Source organism: Cyanistes caeruleus, chromosome 3, assembly GCF_971803275.1.
Source record: "Cyanistes caeruleus chromosome 3, bCyaCae1.hap1.1, whole genome shotgun sequence".
NCBI classification, from domain to species: domain Eukaryota; kingdom Metazoa; phylum Chordata; class Aves; order Passeriformes; family Paridae; genus Cyanistes; species Cyanistes caeruleus.
In genome coordinates, this window is record NC_141703.1 from 105,114,361 (window position 1) to 105,137,293 (window position 22,933).

General features: G+C 38.0%; 1 protein-coding gene across 28 annotated transcripts in view; it reads left to right on the forward strand.

The window, feature by feature from the left end:
• Positions 1-22,933, forward strand: part of ROBO2 (roundabout guidance receptor 2) — a 1,015,778-nt gene that overhangs the window by 884,413 nt on the left and 108,432 nt on the right. For 17 of the 28 annotated variants that reach the window (XM_086883528.1, XM_086883512.1, XM_086883517.1 and 14 more), the window contains one exon: positions 11,520-11,647. In XM_086883528.1, the coding sequence (XP_086739654.1) occupies positions 11,520-11,647 (128 nt within the window). Of the gene's footprint in view, positions 1-11,519; positions 11,648-14,923; positions 14,936-22,933 lie in introns of all 28 variants that reach the window. The other 11 variants (XM_086883509.1, XM_086883511.1, XM_086883516.1 and 8 more) reach the window with 1 other exon arrangement.

Here is a 22,933-nt window from a genome sequence, read left to right on the forward strand (position 1 = left end):
CTGTAGACCTGATTTGAGATTTCAAACTGTGATACATGTCATGGAGCTCCTCTGTGTATGAATGGGCAGGAGTTAAAAAAATGATAATTACTTGGTGAAAACAGTAGTGTGAGTGATGTATGATAACTGTTTCCATAGTTCTTTTGCACCACTGTTATAAAGAATTATTTGCATTCTTCAGTGCTTAAAATTCTTGTTAGAGCCTAAATTGGTCCCAGCAAATTAATATCTTGTTGATCTAAACATTGCTACTGCACCAACAGGGAGAATCAAATCCAGTGTGAAGTCTGGGGTATGTAAAGCCTTTTTCCAGAAGCTGTCCACTTCAAATCAGTGACCCAAGACTGAAATGCACTGTGAATCAGAGGTAGAGGCACATGGTGGATATTTTATTTTAATTGCTCTAAGAGTTCAGCCTCACACAACAGCCTCCCCAGTACAAAAAGGGTGGGGAATAGTTAATCAAGTATGACTCATGTCAAACTACTGGAGGTGAACAGGATGTTGTGGGGTCATCAGTCCTGTGTCTTTGGCTGCAATATGAAGTTCACTATTTCGTGAATAGAGTTTTTTCTCATTATAAGTGGCACAAGGAAATGGCACAAAGATTGTGTCAAAGTGACTCAGACAATTGTGGCCATGCATAATGATTGAGACCTACTGAAAATTAAATAAAAATCTGTCTTCTTGCATCAAATTTTTTTGCTAGGCACATGTTCAGGTATCTTTCCCTTTGATGTCTGCTCAGCAGAAATAGAGATTTTACTTTCTTTCCAAGGAGTTGATGGTCTTCTGTGTGGTAGGGAACTCAATATGGCCTGGATTAACTTTTTATTCATCTACATTTTAGTCCTGGTAACAGAGAGAAAATAACATTATTTGAGAGCCTACAGCATGAGAGTGGCAGATCTATGACTAGCAATTTAATAACATTTGAATAAGGTTTGTACAGTGTTTCATGTCTTCAAATTTTCTAGTGAAGCCGAAGAGAGCAGCTGCATGGTCTGTAATTATATAGCAAGTAATAAGTACTTTTTTTTTTTTTTTTAGGAAGTGAAGAGATTTTCAATTACAAGTCAAAATTTATGACACACTATAATAACTGTTTAAACCTTTTATACAGAAGAAGTTAGCAGTGCCAGCTCTTCGGGAGAGTGAGGTTAGCTCAGCAAATGTATTTTTCAGTTGCCTTAAAAATGACTGAGTAGCAATCACATAGGCCTTTTTTTGCATTCCAGCCCAGAACAGCTGTTTTAGCTCAGTAAATACATCTTTAATGAAATTACAACCTGCTCTTTTAAGTTGCATTTACAGGCACTGTCTGATTAGATGGATATTGTACTAGAGATGAAAAGTGGCAACTGCACCAGCAGGAAGAGGTATTTGTTTTATATGCCACCCACACAATGGGAGTGTGGGCAGAAAAACCAAGAGTGATACTTCAGAAGGAAAGTGGTGTGTACTTTACACAAGGTACATTGCTAAGTGCTGAGCGATTGTAGGTTATTAAATGAAACCGAACAGTGACACACAGCAGTGAAAATCATGAACAGCACAGTAAGCTTTCTTATTTGCTGGAGATTAGGAATGTCCATTAAAAATTATTTGGGAATAAGCATTCTTAAAGCACAGATTTAATGTATTCTAAGGTCTGTGTTAGCTGCAACAGCACAAGCCTGTGAAGGTTTTGCTATGTTTTTAAAACTGGCTGCTTTTTTTTTATGCGTAGTCTGGGTAGAAGTACTGCCACACTTCTGACAGAGCTTAATGAAAAAGAACACCTATAATTTCACTGCTTTCCTTCATGGCTTCTTGTGAGCCCAAAACTAGGAGTACAGCACAACATTTTAGAAAATCTTGCTGTCTTCCCGATGCAACTCTTTGAAATGGATTTAAACACAACTGACAGCGAACCTAATGAACTAAGAAAAGCTGGAATTTTTTTTAGGAGATCCAGAAAGAGCCTGATAGCCTGAGAAGTTTTGCATTTACATTTCCCCACTGTGATGGGTTGACCCTGGCTTGATGTCAAGTGTCCCCCAAAGCCTTTCTGTTATTCCCTCCCCAGCTGGACTGGGGGCAAAAAATATAATGAAAGGCTCATGGGTCAAGATAAGAATAGGGGGAGATCACTCATCAGTTAGTGTCATGGGCAAAACAGACTCAACCTGGAGAAAAATTAGTTAAATTTATTTTCAATCTAATCAGAATAGGATAATGAGAAATTGAACCACACCCTCTCCCCACCTTCCTCCTGGACAGGGAAAGGGGGTTGTGGTCAGTTCATCAGACCCTGTCTCTGCCACTGCTTCCTCCTCAGGAAGTGAGGAGGACTCCTTGCCTGGAGTTCCTCCTCTCTTCTTCACTGACCTTGATGTCTGCAGAGCTGTTGCTCTCTCATGAGGGCTTTGGTGGACACCTTGCACATACCCACCACATCATGACCACAAGATAAGGCTCTGTAAGCAAGAGAAGCGGTAATTTTTTAAGAATAAACAGTGGTGCTCCGTAATTCCATTTATATTCTGTTGGTAGGATATTGAGGTATTTAACTCCAGCCCCCTCTAGATACAACCAAGGGGAGAATGACCTTTCAATGAAATATGAGTTAATAACACTACAGCGCAGTGTGCTTTGTTCGAGTTAATATCTGTGCAGATTGTAAGAAAATGCAGTCTAATGTGTATTGAAAATTAATTAGAGTAAAGAGTGTATTTTAGTAGTGTAATGAATATAATCTTTGGTTACATCACCAAATTTCTATTGCAATTAATAACAATTAACGCTTTTAAATAAAGGGTCGGGGGAGAAGGATGTTTTTCATATGAGCTATATCAGATGTACCATTTGTCATCTCTGGTTAGATCCTGTATGATTTGCATGCCATCTCTTTTTTTCCTTAAGCTAAAGCATTAAGAAGAGATTAGTCCTTTTATGAGGAGCATAGGGGAGAAGATTGGATGCTCTTAATAGCTTGTCAAAAAGAGACAATGAAAGACAGAGGTTTAATATGGTATTTGTATCCTTACATACATCTGGAGGCAGGAGAGGAGGTTTGCAGAGGATTTTGTTGTAGATGTCTGGCAAAGAGAGAGCAGCTCTGTAACTTGCAGAGTCCATGGGGCACGAGTAAACACTGGCAGATCTCAGTCGAGTGCAGCATAAAACATCTTTTCATCTGTTATGTTGAGCCCTTTGAGAAAACTTGTGTAAAATCAGAGATACCACTGAGAGATCAGGAGGTGATGAGAGGTAAATGATGCAGGGGTTGGTTAATTTTTGTGTATATGGCATGAAGATGATATACCCCAGTGATGGTGGGACGGCCCTTCCTGTTGCACTTTGGTCAAGTGTCCCTTTTCTCTGGTTGCTGTCTTGCCTGTCACTGATCCCTTCCTGCTCTGCAGGTGCAAACATATTCCTTATACTTGTATGAGGAGTACATGCCCAAGTGAATGTGTAAATGAGAGCATTTTTTTACGTTTTAAATCCCTCAAAACTTGACATTGAATAAAGTCCTATAATTGCATCGTCCCACAGTTCCCCCAGAGGTTTATAGTCTAACCCAGGAGTTGCCTGCCATTCCATTTGTCTGAAATATTAAAAGCTGTGAGGAAAAGTGGTAGATGTGTGGCTCTGCTGGAGTGATCAGCAGAGAAACAGTTAATAACGCTGACATTTAAATTGGCTTCATGTTAAGTGTCAGTTCTCAACACAGAGCTGAAGAAGAGCTATTGTTTCAGCCAGTCTGTTTGCAGATTCATGACAATACTCTCCAGTTACTTACATAAGGGTCAAGGTTGGAAAAATAGCTTTACAACTCTGTGGACAGCAACCATAAAGGAATTGTGTCAACTAGCACTCCTGCCTGCATGTTTTCTCTTTATGCTGTGTGAACTATTGGTGATCTATGAAGTGATCACTGACAGTGCATTAGAAACAGTATTTTCACAGAAGAATGTTCTTCTTTCTTTTTATTCTTTCTTATTCTGAAGCCTAAAATAGTTAAGTTTCAGAGAATTAATGAAGTCACTAGAAGAGTTCAGAAGCAAAATTTAATGCCAGTTTTAGTAGCCTCAAACATGGTTTTATCTGAATTTTCCAGTCACAGAAGGCTGCAGTAAAAACATAGTCTTGCAGAAAGGGGACACAGTGAAATGTAACACAGAATTTAATTAAAAATACTCCTACTGGTGTTTAAATATTTCTTTAGTATCAAAAAAAAAGCAAAGTATGCTGTGTAAAAGCTTAGTAATCACATGGTTTGTATACTGGATTTATAATTTTTAGATTATTAAGGTAGACTTTTTTCTCTTATCAGTATATTAACCATTAAAATCATAGAATTAAAAAGTAAAGATTGTTAACTATGCTTTTATTTTTTATTTTTTTTCCATGAAAGCCGCAGGAAAACAGGGAGGAGGATGTTGTTAGTTGTATTCAAGTGGGAGTAAGATTCAAGAGCTCTAACCACTGATGCTACTGGAATGTCTGGCCTGCAGGGATTTCTTCTCCTCTAAGACATTCCATCTCTTCATGGGATACAAAACTTGCCACCTGAGTTAAAAACAAATTAACTTACACTTTCAGTGAAAACACTTTAATGGTAAAGTTTTAAGCCTAAAAACCACTTAAAGTCCCTATCTGTAAGTTCTATGTTGATAATTGCTTAACTAGCAAAATGTACTTTTTAAGAATATGACTTCTGGCTCAACTGCAGTATTGAAGGCACTTTCATTACAACATTAACATGACTTCATCTTTAATTAGCACTTCAAGGTTGGTTACTGATTTGAAATACAGATTAGGAAATATTTCATTTCTCTGACAACTTTATAGTAATCTTTCATGTGCTTTAGGCAAATAACAATAAACAGGCAAACGCAAATTCTGTTTATTTCAAACTACTCGTGATCTGCATGCTCATGTTAAGAAAATGTGTCAAGCCAAGTTTGGTGGGCACATGATGCCAGTCTGGGCTCAGATCTTTTCACTTTGTTAATTTGTTCCAGTCCTTGCAGTAACATTTAAATTTTTCAAAAGCTGAAATGGACAAAACCAGATAACTCTGAGCATCAAGGGTACTTTTCTGAGGGATGAATTTATGACATAGGCATTAATAATATAAATCTCCCCAAGTGCCTGACAAATGTATCTCATCTGTGAGGGAAAGGACTACTCCTGGTGATGGGAGGATAGGTCTCCATGCCAAGTGATTACGAGGTCTCTTAGATCATACTTCCACCAACGCGCCAGTTTCTCAAATGTGGAGCTCTGTCTGGAACTAAAATCAAATCAGAAGCCCATTTTGTGTAATTATCATGTGGTAATTCCCTATGAGTACACTTCCATGTGCAAGCAGAGATGTAAAGGATACAACCTACATAAGTTTAGACAGGATTTATGGCGTCATTGATTCCCAGACATGTGTTTTGTTCTTAACTGCTCTTTGTTTCCAAATTATTTCAAAGAGAATCAAAAACCAGTCTCAGTTTTCTTCCTTGGTTCTCTTCTGAGCACGTGGCTCCTGATTTTGTAAGACAGTACACATTTGTATGTGCAGTCACACCTGTCTGCATGTAAGAGCAGTGCTGAGGAGCGTAATGCGTCCAGATAATTTGGAAAGCGCTATTTCCTTGGACACAGGTATGGTTTCCAAATGTTGGCCCAGTAACTGTAACAGTTGTACACATATTTTATGAGATTTAGATATTTTTATTGAAAGTTTTTCTTTAAAGCACAGTGCAGCATGGGTTTTATTGCAATAGAGAGTGTCTACTCTAACAGACTGAAATAATCTGCTGATCACAACCCGTAAGAAGTTTGGGACTGAAGCAGAACCTGCGTCAGCATAATTGAAGAAAAGTCACAATGGTGAATAGTGGCCTGTGTCACACAGCTCTTTTCCTGGTTTGTTGTATAGAATAAGGAAATACAGAATTTAGAAACCATTTTATATTACAGCTTGCAAATATGCATCACACAAAGAAATGCAAAGTAATATAACATTGTCTTCTACCTTTCTCTGGCATGAATGGCAGAGCCAAAAAATAAATGGGTGTCTGGACATGTAGATGTGATGAGTAACCATCCTGTCAGTACCTTGGAGATAACTCACTGGTAGCACAATTTATCATGGCTGTAAACATTGTCTTAAAACCACCCAGCAAAAAGCATCTTTTGATTTCAGGGGCACAACAGAGTAATTTGGGACCAGTGCACACAAATATATCCATAACTGTTGCTGATTCAGGTTTTGCTAGAGAAATAAAACCTGACACTCCTCTATCTTTCCCCCAGAAAGATGTTACCCATATAGGTTTGGGCTTCTGGCTTCTCCCACTTACCAGTGTATGGCATGGAAGTGAAAAAACTCAGCTTGTGTCGGATATGCATTGCCAGTGGGCATGGAGGCTCTCCCTTCTGCTGCTGGATCACACAAGCCTGAAGCAGGTAACAGCTCACACTTCCCATCTCACTGCAGCTTCCCTCTGGCTCCCTCCATCTGGCACAGGGAGTGCAGGAGCCAGGGAAAAGCTGTGGTACTATGCTGGGAGCTGAAGTGCCAGCACCACAAAACAGAAGTGGAGACAGAAGCTTAAGCCTCCTTAACTACCTCCTGTTTTCCCTGGTTTTGGCCAGTAGCATCTCTCTATTTGGGCTCCCTAATCATCGGTGTTGTGAGCAATCTTGAAGCTTTGTGCGTGTTCTGCAAAATAGTCTGGCAAACAGGCAAAAGAAAATTGAGCAAAGTCATTTATGTGCCATCTCCAAAAAAAAAAAAAAAAGTCAAGCCTATAATGTGTACATACAAAGATTCTAATTTATTATATAATATTTTTTCATTTACAATAATGTTTTAGATGAAAATATATACCTGATATAAATTAATGCAATTTTTTTTGAGCCCAGTGGCATAATTTTTTAACACTTTAGATGTGACTTTTTCCTCTTGCAATGTCCCTTTAGCAAAAAATAAGACTTTTGAGTTGGATTTGTCAAGGTCAGCAGTGCATTCTGTGAAGTTTAAAAGACACTGCTAAAGCGAGTACATCCTTGTATTACCAGTTAGGCCTACTTGGATTTTTAGGAATGTAATGGCTGCAGCTGCAGATGCATTTTTGCTATCTGTGCATGTTAAAAACAAAAGAGGTGCATTTTTTATGCTTAGCTGCATGCACATTTTTGAAAATATAGAAACTAGGGGTTCTGTGAAACACCGTGGAAAATGTATATCAAATGCAGAAAACCCCAAAAATTATTGTTAAATATATCTAAATTCAGTAATTTTTTTTGTCTATTTTTTTTTTATTTGATAATAATGAGGAAGATTGATGGCTGAATATGATCAGATACACTTCCAAATGTGTGAAAAAAATCCAGCTATGGCAAAATGAGTTCAATTCAAGTTTATTCTTAGATGCTTAAGTTAACACATGAATTCAACCTCAGTACATTAATTTGTGATACTTAAAAACAGTTAGTGTGTTTTCTTTTATTTGCTGTTTGGCTGAGCAGATGGTAATGGTTTTGACACAATTCAGTTTTTTATTTTTCTTCTTTTCTTTTCTTGAAAAAGACAAGGCTCTTTTTCCCACTTTGTCACAGCTGGTTACCAATCAATCTCAATTCACAGTACAGTGATGATAGCACATGTTGTTCAGGGGCCAAATCTGATTGGGTTGCATTTTCAGCAGTGTTTCATATCAAAAAAAAATTCTGTCTGTATGGCAGTGACTGTCAGCACACTATTGTACAACTGTCATTAATCAGAACTAGCAACAATGAATGCATTCATATGTGCCAGAGACTGCCAGATTTCACTCAAAATCACCCAATTCCTATTAGAATTTCCTCACCAGCAGTGTTTTCTCATATGCCTCTTGTTTCTCTCTTTCTTTTTTCCTTGCCAGTCCCCTGCCAGCCCCTTCCTCTTCGCTTAATTAAAGGCAGACCTGCTCTATTACTTGTAGAACAGAAATTATGTAACGTGGTGCCCAAAAGTGGCTAGTTTATATCTGGCACAGACTGACTGGCTGTTTAAAAGACCTCTTCCAGCTCAGTCTGATGGCTGGAGTCTAAGCTGCACCAAAAGGTTAAGCACCTCCAAATGTTTAACAAAGAGAAGTTCTTAAAATTAATTAGATGTCCTAAACATGTGAAACTGATGTCTGACACCCTGTGGTTTTATCTCAGTGCTGCACTAATTGGGTAGGATCAGCAATATTTGGGCAGTATGTCACAAGTTGTTCCTTGACTACACATATTTTGAAGACATAGCCTTCTTCATGTACTGGCAACGTTAAGGAGCAATTTAACCACTGCACCCTGGTTTTCTGCCATCCTGTCATCAATTCAGGAGCCTGGTAAACGCTCTCTGTGATTGGTATTAGGAGAGAGGACCCTGCTCCTCATTCAAAAGCACTAATCCAGATGAGAGTGAACTTCCACAGAAAATGAGGTGAAAACACCTTGCCATGGGGATTTGAGGCTCTAGGACAGAGAGGAGACAAGGCACTGTTCAAGGCTGAGCAGGTGGATACTTGATAAATTTAAAAGATGTTCAGTCTTAATTCCTTGTTATTTTGTTTGTGTTGCTGTGGGTCAGGCTAAAAGCCAGTTTTCCTCCTTTCTCCTTCCTGCCTGCTTCATCTGCCAAAGCCCTTCACTGAACTGTGGTGACTTCTGGGGACAGTGGGTGTGGAACAGATGACTGACGGGCAGCATATCAGTACTGCAGGACAGCAGATGGTTCTAGCACCCCACGGGTCCATCCATGTATGAATCTAATTGCTAGATGGCACCTTCTCTCAGGGTGCTCCAAAAGTATTGCCTGTTGGAGAAGCAGACTGGGAGAGATGAACCTGTCCTTGAAGTAATTGTTAACTGGACCATGACAGCGACGTGTCTACGCCACCCTCCGTTTGGTGACCCAAGCGGGAGCTGATGGCTGTGCCCACCACCCTGCGTCCTGGCATGCCATGCAGCTGGCTCCTCCACCCAGCAGCCTTGGCACAATGTGCATGATTGGCAGGTGCAGGGATAAAGGCTGCTGGAGCCTCGGAGGCAGCTGGCTGGCATGCTGGCACCAGCACATCCGTGACAGGAAGCAGAGTGAGTCAGCTGCAGCCCACAGCAAGCTGGAGCTCCCTGTCCCAGCCTGCCTGCATCCCTGTTCAGGCAGCCCCTCTCTCAGATACAGTCCTGCTGCCTGGCTGTTTTGTTCTGCCCAGCATAAAGTGAAACAGTGATGCTATCTGTTGTACAAAGGGAAAAAAATCAATTACGTAGATGGCTAATTGTTGCCCAGCTTTATAGCCCTGATTCCGATATCCAATTCATGTTTATATGACAACTGATCTTAGTTTTCTCATTGTACAGGAGTTGAATACAAATTTTTATTTTCAGCCTCCTAGAGCTGGCCTCTTGTCAAGAAAATAAGCATTTGCTCTTGTCTCTGCAATCACCAAAGACAAATCGTTGCGGGATAATGTCATATTCTTGAGATTTTTAAGGGGGCCAATTTGCCTTTTCTGTCTTATGAAAACAGTGATTTTTATTTACCGTTGACTAATGCAGCACAGCGTGCAAAATGACATAATTTGTGAGCAGTCTAGAAAAAATGTTCTTTAGTGGCTGTTGAATGTAGTTGTAATAGATGTGTAGTTCTCCAGAAAGTGCATATTAAGTTCTCTAATATCATAACTACCTGCCCCCTCACCACTACCAATGGCACTATGCTGGCAAAAAAGCTATCCCTACAAGTTTCTAAAGTCTGCCATGTCATCTACTTATTCTTCCCCTTGGCATATCTCTTATTAATCAGTTTAATCTGAGGTACTGCATATACGTACAATTAAGTGTAACTCCTAAGGAAATGGGTATTATATGTGCTTATGTTAACTCTAGCAGAATGGTTAGCCTCAAATTCATCTTTAATAAATTATTTCTTGCTAATTGATAGAATGGACCTACTGAATATAGAAAGAAGTTGTATTGTGGTGTGAAAAGATGTCTTGACTTCTCTTTGTTCTTGGAAGTGCTAGGAATACTGTAATTGATGTTGTGAGCTTTAGTTAGACCTAACAGAAATTTAAATGTTTCACCATATGGGATCTTTGAGTTAAGATGCTTTGAAGTCTGTTAGAACACAGCACTCTCTCTCCAAACCTATACCAAAGGCACCAATAGCAATGTACATTATGTACACAAAAAAAGTTAAGTTTCATGTTCCCAAAGGATCTAAAAATGCTCATAGAGCCTGACAACATTCCTCTGATTTGTTGCATTGCATTCTTATTCATCCAAACATTTAAGGGTGCTCTCCCATATGATTTTAATGTATTTCCTGTGCAAGTCTATAAGGCCTTTACTGCGTAAAAAAAGAAAGTAAATGAGTCCTTCTAAAATTATGTCATGACTGTGTATACAGTGAGAAATAGCTTTGACACCTCCTGAAGTCTAGACCTGTCTTTAGTTTTGTGTTCTTGTTTCACTGATACGTGTGAATCTGAGGCCAAGTCTAGATTCAAGGTGACTTAATGTGTGACATCGAGAAGAAATGTTGAAAATATTTTAACAAAATGATATTGAAAGGGTAAACTATCTATGCTGATAACCAGGATTTGGGAACCAAACACATTTTCTACAACATGAAATATCCTGTTGACTTTAATGAGCTTTGGATCAGAGCCTAAAATACTTTGTTAGGCATGACTTTTGCAGGATAATAACAATTTAACTGAAAAAATTTTTCTGGGTATAATCAATCTAAATGCCTTGAGAATAAAAGTTCACTGCATGTTGGAGTACATTGTGTTAATTAAGTTTTATACATTCTCATAGTTTTAGAATTATTTCAGCAGTAAAAACAAAGAAATGGACAAAGCACAATTGAATTGTTTCTAATTTCTTTTAAGAAAGAGAAAATGTCATTGTCCACCTTTATTGAATTGTTTTGTTGTATTTCTGTGAAACTGATAAATCTACTTTAATGTGCCTCTTCAATAAATGTCACCTTCCAGAGCCTGAATATATTTTTTATTGTTTGCAATTGGGTAGTGTGAGATCCTACCAACACGCTCACCGTTCCCTAAGGGATTGCAGCTGTAGGGGAAAACTGTATATAAAAGGAAATTTCAAAATCAGCAAAAGCTAAAAACATGTAGCTCACATAGTTAAAGGCATGATAAACCTGAGCTGTCATGCATTGATAACTGATGTCTGATACCTTAATTTTGTCTTATTGCTCTAGATCAAGGACAAAGTGAATTATATTATTAATAAAGCCCTAATACTGAACATAGCAATACTAATTTTATGTAAAGTTTCTAACTAATGCAGAGCGCAATAAAAGTGTCATGAAGATTAATGCTTTGTGGAATTATCTAATGCTGGATAATACTTTATCTTCTAAAGTTGGCTCCCAAGATAGATTTAGACTGGCATTTTCCAGGTGATAGTTTTTGTCCATTTCTGTTGCCCACAAAAAGAGTTCTCATTCTTTTGCTGTGACACAGGTATGACATCAAAGACGACTACACCCTGCGCATCAAGAAAGCCATGAGCACAGATGAGGGAACCTACACCTGCATCGCTGAGAATCGGGTTGGAAAGGTGGAAGCCTCTGCCACGCTCACCGTGCGAGGTGAGTGCTCCCACAGGGGCAGAGCCTGTGTCCTACACGGATAATTGCTTTCTGGTGAGATGGGCCACAGCCTTCCCTGCCGTTCTTTGGCTTCCACACACCCCTTGCCATGGTGGCTGCCACACTGATCCACAGCACAGGTGAAATCCTGGTCCTGGTGATATCTCAGGCAAAATTTTAATTGATTTCAGTGGGATAAGATCCCCCAGCGGTTAAAGTCCTGTCCCAATGTGTTTTTATTGAACATATTTATTGATGCATATATGCATAAGCAAGCACTACATAACCGTGGACATAGGCATTAATATGTGAGCCATCAGTCCAGGCTATTAGTCACATTTCTTTCTCTAAGAAGTATAAAGAGTAACTATATTTATTAATGACAAACATAATACAGATAATATTATTGTGGGATTAGCTCTGCCATAATGAAGCTCTCTACCACTACCCTTTATCCAAAAAATAAGCCATAGCCAAAGGAAAGAGAAAATCCTAATTAATTTTTTTTAAGTTCTACAAGGTAAAAATCTAACTATTATCTCCTAAAATATTTGTGGTCTCTAGTATGCACTCACTGTTATGTGCTGCTCTTTGATTTGGTAAGGAGGTTTTAAGGCTGGTGGAATAATGAGTTGCCAAAATATCTTCGTGTCAGTAGATATAGACATTCTAAAGATTATGGGGAGAGAAAAAGTTTGTAAGCTAATATTTCTATCTGAGTAAATAGAATATAATAGTTATTACTTCATTCCAAAAGATAAGCAGCAATTTGGCACAATGGATACCATGCAGACACTATTTCACAGTTTAGTGGTGCATGCTGACGGTTTTCAGTAGAGCTGTGAAAGGTTAATAAAAACATTTTTAGCTTTATCTGTCCTCCTCTTTTCATACACATTAAATCAAATGTTCAAAGTCTCAATGGATTGCTTTATTAGAACTGGGGTCAACTGACCCAAGAGGCCAGCTTCCATTTCCATCCATTTAATGCATGGACACAGTTCAGTTTAATTTGCTGAATTCAAAGGGAAAAAAAAAAAAAAAAGCCACTGAGTGGCTTTGTAGGGAGGGGGAGATGAGATGTTAGTGTGTAACAAAGAAAAGAGAGTGATGTGATAATCTGTTGAAATATTACCTCAGTGTTCACTTTAGACTGTGACAATATGGCTCTTCCCATTTTAAGTTGAAGAAATAGGTGTGTAAGAGATTGTTCTTCCCTTTTGTAATATGGGAAAATCAGTCACCACAGCCAAATCCCAGAAACAGTCTCACTCTGTTCCTTTGTCACAGGCAGGATCACAGAGTCCAGTAATTCTGGTTACCAATTCCCTGGCCTTTAAACACTCCTAGAACTGTGTCCACTGTGTACATGACTGGAGCAATACTTTCAGATTTGCTGCCATGACTTGTAACATAAACAACAACTAGAACCCAGCAAAAAAATCCTTTGTAATCACCGAAGCTTGAACCCAATGAAATTAAAGGGAGAAAAACTCAAGGAAATGTGTAATTTAATTGATTTTTCCCCCAGTAAAAGCATGTTTTCATTATCTTGAGTATTTTTCCCCCTGGGTTTGTCATTTACAGTCAAATACATAATGTTTATTCAATACAGAGGAAGCCATGGTATTAGAAACATACAACATGTTCAGGATTTGATGGAAAATGAGAAAAAAATGAGAAAAAAACAAGAAACTCATTGGAGAAAACTATTAATCTAAATTTTGTGAAAACAAAGGACAGAGAAATCTCCCTTTGACTTTAAAGAGATGATGAACAATAGACTTCTTAAAGAAAGCCTTAATTCTGAATTCTTAATTAACAGTGTTGTCTGACACTGGTTTTACCATGTCATGTAAAGGAGCAAAACCTCTTAGCATTTCAAAATTTACCTTGAGAGTGTCTTGGACCTTGCAGGTGTCATGTAGTTCTTTCTGCACACCTGACAACAACCACGTAATCCTTAGCTCCCTCATTCACATCTCCATCTTCTTAAACAGGAGGATGGGGATGCAGTCAGGAAAATTGCATTACACTGTCACAAACAGCAGCAGAATCTGACTCCTGTGACCCAAACTCCATGTTCTCTCTTGGAAAGATGCATATCACTCTTATACCTCATCTTTCTGCAGGAGAAGGAGTGTGTCCATAATACTGGAAGCCAAAAAGTGTTCCAACAGATGATGGGTGAGAACAGAAACTAGACTAGACACAGTTAAATAAAATGGGGACAGAGCCATGGGAAGGTTGAGAGCCAAAAAGGCCCTTGCAAATTCTGTTACCTCTGAATTTGCATGTCTTACATTTGACCCTAGCCTGTACATAAGCACACAGAGCTGGTAATCTTCTTAAAAATAAGAAAAAGAAAAAAATTAATCGTGCCGTTGCTCAGAAATGTGTAATTATTGCTGCTGATAAAATAAGGGAAGCTTTGCCTACACAGATCCAACCTGGAGTCAATTTTATGTCCGAATTTTCTGAAAGAGATGTCTATATTTTATTAGCAGAGGGACTGACAGCTCTCTTCCCCAGCACAAGTGTAATGAAGGGCTGTTGCTATAACCAAGAAATCACTTGTTGCAACGGCAGCTTTCAATCTCTATATCAGCCTGAAACAGTATTAACCTGTCAGTCATTTAACAGCAATTTTTTAGGAAGTAGAAGTTACCTTAAGAAGTAATTTGGGAGGTTCTGGATTGAAGTCCCTGTGGCCATTTCAGCCCATTTGTTATATTTTCATCAGCACTGTCAGTGATGAAAAACCACTGTGCTGTAAGCTCTCATGCCCATTATTGAATGAGAAAAACTGTCCTGGGCTTTCTGTAGCCCTTACTGTTATACTGATTGGTCATGCTTAAAATTCAGTTGGTATTTGACTCAGAAAGCAAATGCCTTGCGTGACATTAGGCAGTGTGAGGCTTAAATTGATGTGTTCATTGGGATCTAAAAGTTTGTGCTAATGCAATGCAATTTTTCTTTTATCAGGCATTAACGATGATACTTGATGATGGCATACGAAGATAATAAAAATTTTTCTCAGAGAATGGTTTCAGTCAGCTTGTTCAGATGCTGTGCTCAAGCAAATGGGATGATAGTGGCACGTGACTAAACAATAACAGCAGTGAACATTTGCCTTAGGCTGCCATTTGAGGGGTTAGCAATCATGGTAGTATCCATAGTGGAAAGTAACATTACACGTCATGCATTCTGACAGATATTCTTTTCTTTTTTTAATTTCCTTTTTATGTTCTCACTACACCATTGTAATGTCAACAGCTCGCCCCGTTGGTAAGTAACCATCCTTCTATCCATTTTAGCATGGCTTCATGCAATGCTTCATCTTTCATTTGCAGCAGCATTTCACTGGCTGGAATAAGCAGCCAGCGCTTAATAGCTGTAACTGTCTAACACCAGGCAAGCGGTTTTGTCTGACAAAGTGCTATTTCCAAATGTTGTATTTCCTACTGTGTCATGTACGAGCACATTTGCCAAATCACCACCAAGTGCTGATCAGTGAAACGGGGTGGGTGTGCCGGTACCAAGCCAAAATCACTCATTTAGATGTTTTTATTGGTCTGGTTTTGGGCCTGGTGTAACAGCCACTGAAATCAACAGAAAGGATTGTGTTGACTTTGGTGAGCTCCTCCCAGGCCCTAAACAATCAGCACATCCTGCTTTTCCTGCACAGCAGTAAAAGCACAGGCTTTGCACGTCCCGTCTTTCTTGTTCGCTCAAAGAGTTCTGAAATGAAGAAGCCCTGGAATTGAAGAGGGGATGGAGTTGATTTCTGTGCTTGCTGATGAAGTTCATCACTGATTTCTGCCCTTGGGTCATCTTGGAGTGCAGTTTGGAGCGCACTGTATAGGATGCAGATCGTTTTGAACAACCCCTAGGTTTTTAATTCTCACATTTAAAATGTTATTATTTCCTGTGCCTTTGAAATTCCATAAATGCATAAAAATCTTACTGAGGATAATGGAAAATTTGCAAGTGTCAGCAGCTGAAATCCACTTCTGCTGTTCAGAAGTATCCCGAATGTACGAGTCAATTTTCTTTCATGAATATTTACTCTGTGCCTACATGGATTTAGTTTAATGAGCTGCATTGCTCCTCTGATATTTGTAGTTTGTATTTAAATGTATCTTTTAGAATAATAATATGGTTACTCTGATTTTTTTGGATTAGCGTAAAAAGTCAGTACTGGTGTTTATGGAGATTAATGAGGGGTTTGGTCTTAGCCAAAACTTTTGTTAGATACGTGTTTGACTAAAGTTTGTGAGTTTGAATTCATCTCAGCTCTTTGCTGTTCTAAGTTTGGAGGAAGCAAGATTGGAGTAATTTAAAGATAAAATCCAGGTTAGGCCTCTGTCTCCAGAACTAGGGTGATCCCATCTTATTAACTTGCTTGAACTAACATCCATGGAACCAAGCCAGATATCTCCACAGTCATAGCATAGCTTATCCACACCTGGAGAATTCCCTGTACAGAATAGAAATTTACTCTTCTCCGTCTGGGATTTTGATAGCAAGCTTTAAACCCAAATCACTACTGTATTATTTTGGCATTAGGCTGATTCTCAAGTAATTCGTTCCCAGGAGTTGCATAAGTGTAAAACTGCAGTAAACTTGTGAGAAAATTTTCCTTTGCTTAGAAAATGTGGTGTGAATTTAGTGTGCTCCTTCATTCACTAAGAAATGCCACAAGATTTAAAGTATTCTGCTTGTAGATTTATTTTTTTTTTGTCATTTTGCTGACTCTTAAAAGACAGGCAAGGAAAAAAAAATCATAAAGAACAGACTGTTTCAAGCTCTGTGAAAACTACATAAAATAAATGATTGGAGATTCACAAGAAAATGATAGGTTTCAGCAGTCTTGATAGTGTCTCATTTCACAGCACTGATTCTTTTTTAAGATTTTTCAGGTGGCTCTCCATTGAGTCATCCCTGATTCCATCTCCAAAGCTTATATAGCAGGTCTTGGGCTCAAGTTACTTTATGTCCAGGTATATGGTTGTGTGAATGTGCAGTGGTCAATTCCACATATTCCCTGCCTAGGCTATTTTATTTTGTTGAAACTGAGCAACTGTGACAGAGAAATTGATTCTTCTACAGATTTTATTCAGGAAACTGAAATTAGAATGGTTGATATTGAAATAATTACTATATGGGCACATGGTCTTTATCAAATTATTTATTTTAGTGATAATCTTTGTGACTTTGTGAAAGTAAATAAGTCTAAACCTGAAGATGTTTGACATAGAACTCCCATACAAGTGTATGTGGGGATTGCTGTGTAAAAGCAGATCAGAGCCAGCCACTTTTATCTAATCCTGTACCTGTGGAAAGACAGTGATAGTTGTACCTGTATTGGCTTTTTTTGTTTAATTACCTGCAATAAAACTAGTTTCTGCAGTTCCTATCTCTATTTCATTCAAGACTAGGCAAAGAAGGTGACTACCCATCCTTTATGAAAATTTAAAGTTTGGCAAGACAAACCAAAGTAACTTCCCTCTCCACCGAGAAACCCAAATAATCTTCTGTTAAAATTGCTGTTTAACAAGAGCAGTGAGTCAAATCTTGTAACATTTTTTTGTTCAGGAAATTAACTGGAATGCAGAGCAAAAATACCTCTCCTTACCTAAAGAAAGCTAAAGAAAACACTACTTCATGTAATTAGTTCACAGCTTTCTAAGAGGATGACATTTTAATAGAAGTATATTTGTATATTTATGTATATGTTAAAGTGCAGGGAAGCACTTAAAAGTTTATATTCTGTCATGACACCAGAAAATTGTCTAGGTACTTCTATCTTCCATCACCATCTCTAATTCAAAACAGATATGTTTTGTCTTTATTAGGTTTTAAACAAGACCAAACAAATTTTTTTTCCAGTGAAGAATAGAGAAATATATTTTTAATAGTTCAAATTTGTATTTCTTATTGCAAACAGAATAATTTTCATTTTCTAGTCAGTTTTCTTGTCAGTTTTTTTTTCATATTTGTACTCTGTTAGATGTGATATTTTTAAGTTCAGCTTCAGTGAAAAATTCAGGAATGGGATTACCAGTGACCATCTTGGGTTCAAGCACTTATTAACAAATGGTTACACAGATATGGGCTATACAGATAAAATGAGGCATGGTGCTGCCCGAGGTGGGTGGCAGCTGGTGAATTTAAAAGCTCTATGCCAGATTACTCATCATGTTTGAATTTGCTGCTAGGAATAAATGTGTTGCCTGTTTCTAAAATAGATTATTTATAACCTTTTGAAAAGATTTCTGACAGGATTTACAACAGATGGGTTTTGGAAACAAGATATTTATCCCTATTTAGACCATTTCTACAGTTATTTCACTCATTAGACAGATTTTCCAGATGAGCAAGTTAGAATTTTCTCATTTTTGCATTCTGCTGTATTTATTATGGCAGTTGGGCAGGAGCATAGCTGCTGAAAGAAGCACAATAGTTGGGAAGAGCCCAAAAGTTTCAGTAACACTGACCCTCTTTTCAAAGGCAATTGCTGTACTGCTTTGAGATGGAGGACTTCAAATGGAAGATCTATGAAGATCTGTCTGATGTCCCAGTTATGTTTTTTTATTCATACAAAAAATCATTCAGATGACAGAGTACTGCTCAGTTCACAAATTTTCAGCTAAGTGAAAATACAGTTCTTTACTTGTCAGTTGCTTTGCAGTTAGTCAGGTTTAATTAGTTTTTTGTCATGTGCTGTGGCTCATTTTCCCAAAAAGAAGAGACTTGCAGCAAATACCTGGGTACTTTTGCCACCAGGATAGAAGTGAAGGATTTTTACTTAGTTGAGGAACTAAAGGGAGACCAAGTACAAAAACTGAACTTCCCCATCATGATGGTGAAGAGACAGACAGCTAAGACACCTGCCATGAATTTTCCAAATTTCCTTTCAATTAAAGGCAGTCTATTGGCATTTAAGTGCAATATGACTGCATGATGCATTTCAATCTGCACTGGGAAGTTTCCATGACATAAATCAGTCTGGCATGACTTAATGGTCTGTTAAGAGTGGTGCAGCATGAAAAACAAAAGAAAGGCCTGTATTTTATAGAAAGTTGTATTAGGTTTTGTGACATTACTCAGATGGTTCAGATTGGTAAGTGAGAAAGAATTCTCCTTCTTCTTCTTCATTCTGACTCTAGCAGGGAAAGTCTATATACAATGAATACTTTTATTTTTATTACGTTCATGAACACATCACCTTCACTTGAGACACCAAAGATTTATAAAGTGTCAGTAATGTGGATTGGTGTGTGATGGGAGAGATGAGATCATGCTTGGTGCTACAATGCCATCATTCAGTTACACTAATCTCAGCTTTATATCAAAATGTGCTATCTTCCCTGTGTGGTGCCACTTACAGAAATTTTCAGGAGAGGTTAAGGACAACAGTGGACATTGGGCTTTTTGGACTCGTTAAATGAAAGAGTAAGGCATCATTACTTTTTTAAAAGTCAGAAATTCTTCAGATTTAAAGATAGAAGGTTGCTGTAGAATGTAATTCAGATTGTTTTGTATACCAGTAAATATGGAGATGACTTGCTAGAATTTCTTGTAGCCTATAAATGCCACTCTAAAAATCTTGAAGTCCTTAGCATACCTGCTTTGCCTTAAATTCAAGTAAAAAGGAAGTAAAGGAAGTGATCAATAGTCCCATTATTTTATCTGGTTTTTTAATTGCTGAGCTCAAGCTTGGGGAACTTTTAAGAAGTTTAATGCATAACTTTTATTTTTTAACTTTCAAAGTTTCTCAAAGAATTCTCAAATCAGTGTGAATTGTTTTCCTATTTCATTGGCTTCTGAATTCTGAGTTTATTCATAAGTCTTTGAAGTTTAGTGTATAAAAAAGGTCTGTTGATGTGTTGCTCTCCCCAAGCTTTTCCCTTCCTTTCAGTAAAAGGAGTAATTGCTTACCTTTCCTTTGAGAGGAATGTGGAAATCAATACATGAATCTTCACTTTCGCTGCTCTATTGCTGCCAGCCAATTTACAGCTGGGATGTGATCTCAGTGTTACTCAACAGCAGAACTACTGTGTGCCCTATTCCTAGAATGTTAACACTGTCACTCAGAATAAATAGTAATTTTTCTTCCTCTCTCCTTTTTCTCTCTTCGTTTATCACTGTCCCAAATTGAGCAGAGTGTCTTCTCTCACCCTTATTTATTCTCAAGGGTAAACAAACCAGGAATCTGTCACCTTTCTTGCTGTAGCTTATGTGCCTGTGCAGGCACTTTGCCCCTCTCATCATCTCCTTAGCTCTTCTCTGCAGCATGTGAATTCATGTCTTTTTGTAGGAGGTAACCAGATTGCAGTCATTATTTTGATTAAATCCTACTATCAGCAAGGGCTTTTACTTTTTAAACATATTGCCAGCTAACTATCCTGATGTCTCCCCTGAAAAAAGGAATCAAGGCATATTAAATTTATTTTTTGTTAATTTTATTTTTTTCTGACTATAAAACTCGCAGGAGGTAAGAGTGGCACAAGCCATCTCCTAAGGGTACAGTTTACATAAGGAACCAGGCTAAAGTGTTAAGACTTTAGGAGATCACCTCTTTTCTATGTGATCTGAGCAAAAGTATACCCTGAATCTCAGGAACTTGGGAAAAAGCAAAAAATTACAAGGCATTGTCTAAAGTAGAGAAAGTCCTGAGTAATGGAAGTTATTGGGCAGACAGAATCAGTGCTCCTTTTCTTTACATACATCAAAACTAAATGAAGAACTTTCTAGACCCAATAGCACCTGTAAAGTTTGTGGGCTGCTTAAAAGAGATGAGTATTATACATATTATATAATACATATAGTATATATCTACTATATATATATATATATAAAATACTATTATATAGTATTATAATACAAGGTATTATAAAATAGAGATATATGACTAAGTGAGAACAGGCTACAGTCACTGGGATGAAATTAAGACTGATATTTAAACTAAATATTTAAATGTACTATAAAACAAAGAGGAAGAGGAGCCCAGGAAAAATGCTGCCTTTGAAGTCAGAGCACTGGAAAATGGGATGGGGGAATGGAAAGTAGATGTTTTTGGCTATGTAGGAGGCAGACTTGAATTTTTTTTTTAATAATTATTCTCAGTGTATTTTTAAATTTACATTAGTCCTGGGAATGAAGAATGAAGAACAAATCTTTTTTTCCACTGTGCAGATTTATCCCACTTCATTCTTTTGGGTCATCCAGGGATAAAAGAGAGATTCTGTGTGTCAAAATATATAGGGCAGTTAGCAGTTCTTATTTATTGATTCTCTAGACTTCTTTCACCTCTTGCAAAGAAGTAAAAAATGCTTATGCTTCCATGCTTTAAGAGATTATCTGCTTCAGTGTGTCAGAGCAACTGAAGGATAAAAATGTTGTTATATGTGAAATTCAGAAACTGAATTTAAATCGAAAATTAGAACAATTAGTATGAAAGAAGGTTTAGCATTCTCAAATGATCAAAGTGTGCTCTTTTCACAATGTTGTGTTTATACATGGTTCATCTGAAAACAGGAACAAACCAAACCAAAACAAAAGAAGTTCCTCACTTTCCATGACACAAGAGCAGTGTGAAGGACATCTACAGGAGAACCGGTCCTGGTAATAATTCCCCCTGCTCTCTACCTCTTGTTCTGATTCTTTTTCCTCAGAAGGAGAGTGTTTCCTCTCCTTTTTCCTCAGAAGGAGAGTGTTTCCTCTCCTTTTTCCTCAGAAGGAGAGTGTTTCCTCTCCTTCAATCTGCCAGCAGTTCTGCCCACTTGTGCCATGTGCTTCAGCTTCTGTGAATTTGGCCTGTAGTTGCAGGATGTGTGAGAACTAATTTTGAAGCAGTGTCATTGTTAAAGGTGATATCCAAGCGATGGATTGTCTGTGCTTCCCTAGGTCATGGGAAGCTGCTTTCCAGAAGACTCCAAACCAAGGACCTGCTTTGCCACCTCCACACATGTGATTTTAAAATAATATCATGGGTCTAGTAGAGGGCTTCTTATCCCCACAACCCACCCATTCTTCATTTTAGTGGCAGAATTATTCACCTGAAGAAGAAATCATGAAACAGAGAACACTATAAATAGACATCAAGAGGACATTGTTAAAACAAACCAAAACAAAAAAACATTCACAAAATGAGATTTATGCATTTGTTTCAAAGGCTCATACCGTCTAGGGAATGGCAGAATAAGAGAGGAAACTCATTTTCCGGGTAACTCAGTTGTAACTCAATTGCTAAAAAGTTACTGCCTTCCCTGTGTGTGAGCACACCTAATCATTGGTGCATACCATAAGATTGAGATGTCTTTTCTCTTTAAAGAGAATTATTATCCTTAGCTTCCATTAGTTTATCCTTGATAAGAAAGATCTGATTTAGTAATAGGCCTAAGCCGTCATCCTCTCCATCTTCTGTAATGGCTCCTGTGTCAGAGGCTACACCCTTGATTTATCATTAGTCACAGCTAATAATCCACTAATAACTTTGTGTCCTAACAACCACACATCACTTGCAGTCCCCATTAAGAAGACCTGAACTTTTGAGGGAAGAACTGCTGAATCAGCCCATGTTTCTGGAGTTTGAGGCTGCACCTACTTTGTTTTTTCTCTATTTACTCCATCAGTAATAGTAGCCTTGCAAAAGATCTTTCAAATTTTCTAGACTTTTGTATCTGCAGTTCTTGACAGCTAATGCTAAACATTGTTACAAGGTGTATAAATAGGATCTTACAGTGTTATTTTGTATTTGTATCACAAAATCATCTAAAATTCCAATGTCTGCCAGACAAATTTAACCAATGACACAGAAAGGTAGAGGTTGGTTGGGTTTTTTTTTTTCCCCCTTTAAAGAGTTCCTGTACTGCCTTCAATTGTCATCTAAGCTGGTATCAGGAACCAGCAAAGCAATCCTACAGATAGCTGGTTCTATTCCATAGATGGTGTCAAGGGTTACCTCCCTTTTGAAAATACATATTATTTTACATGGAGCTCTGTGGGCTTCTCCTGTCCTCTCTGTAAGTGTCTTGCAGGCAAGTCTTGATTTGTACTTGTAAGAGTGGAATTGAGCTTGATCTCTTAAAATATCCACGTGTATCAAAGGCAGCTGAGGGTGCCACATGAATATTGTCACTGCAGTAAGGATTTGAGAGGAGCACTGAGATACCTTGAAAGAGGAGAAAGTCTTTGCAAAAGAAGATCTGATGGGTATTCCAAAGTCCAAAAAGCAGTTTGGAGAAGGCAACATTATCTTGTCACCCAGCTGAGTCTCTT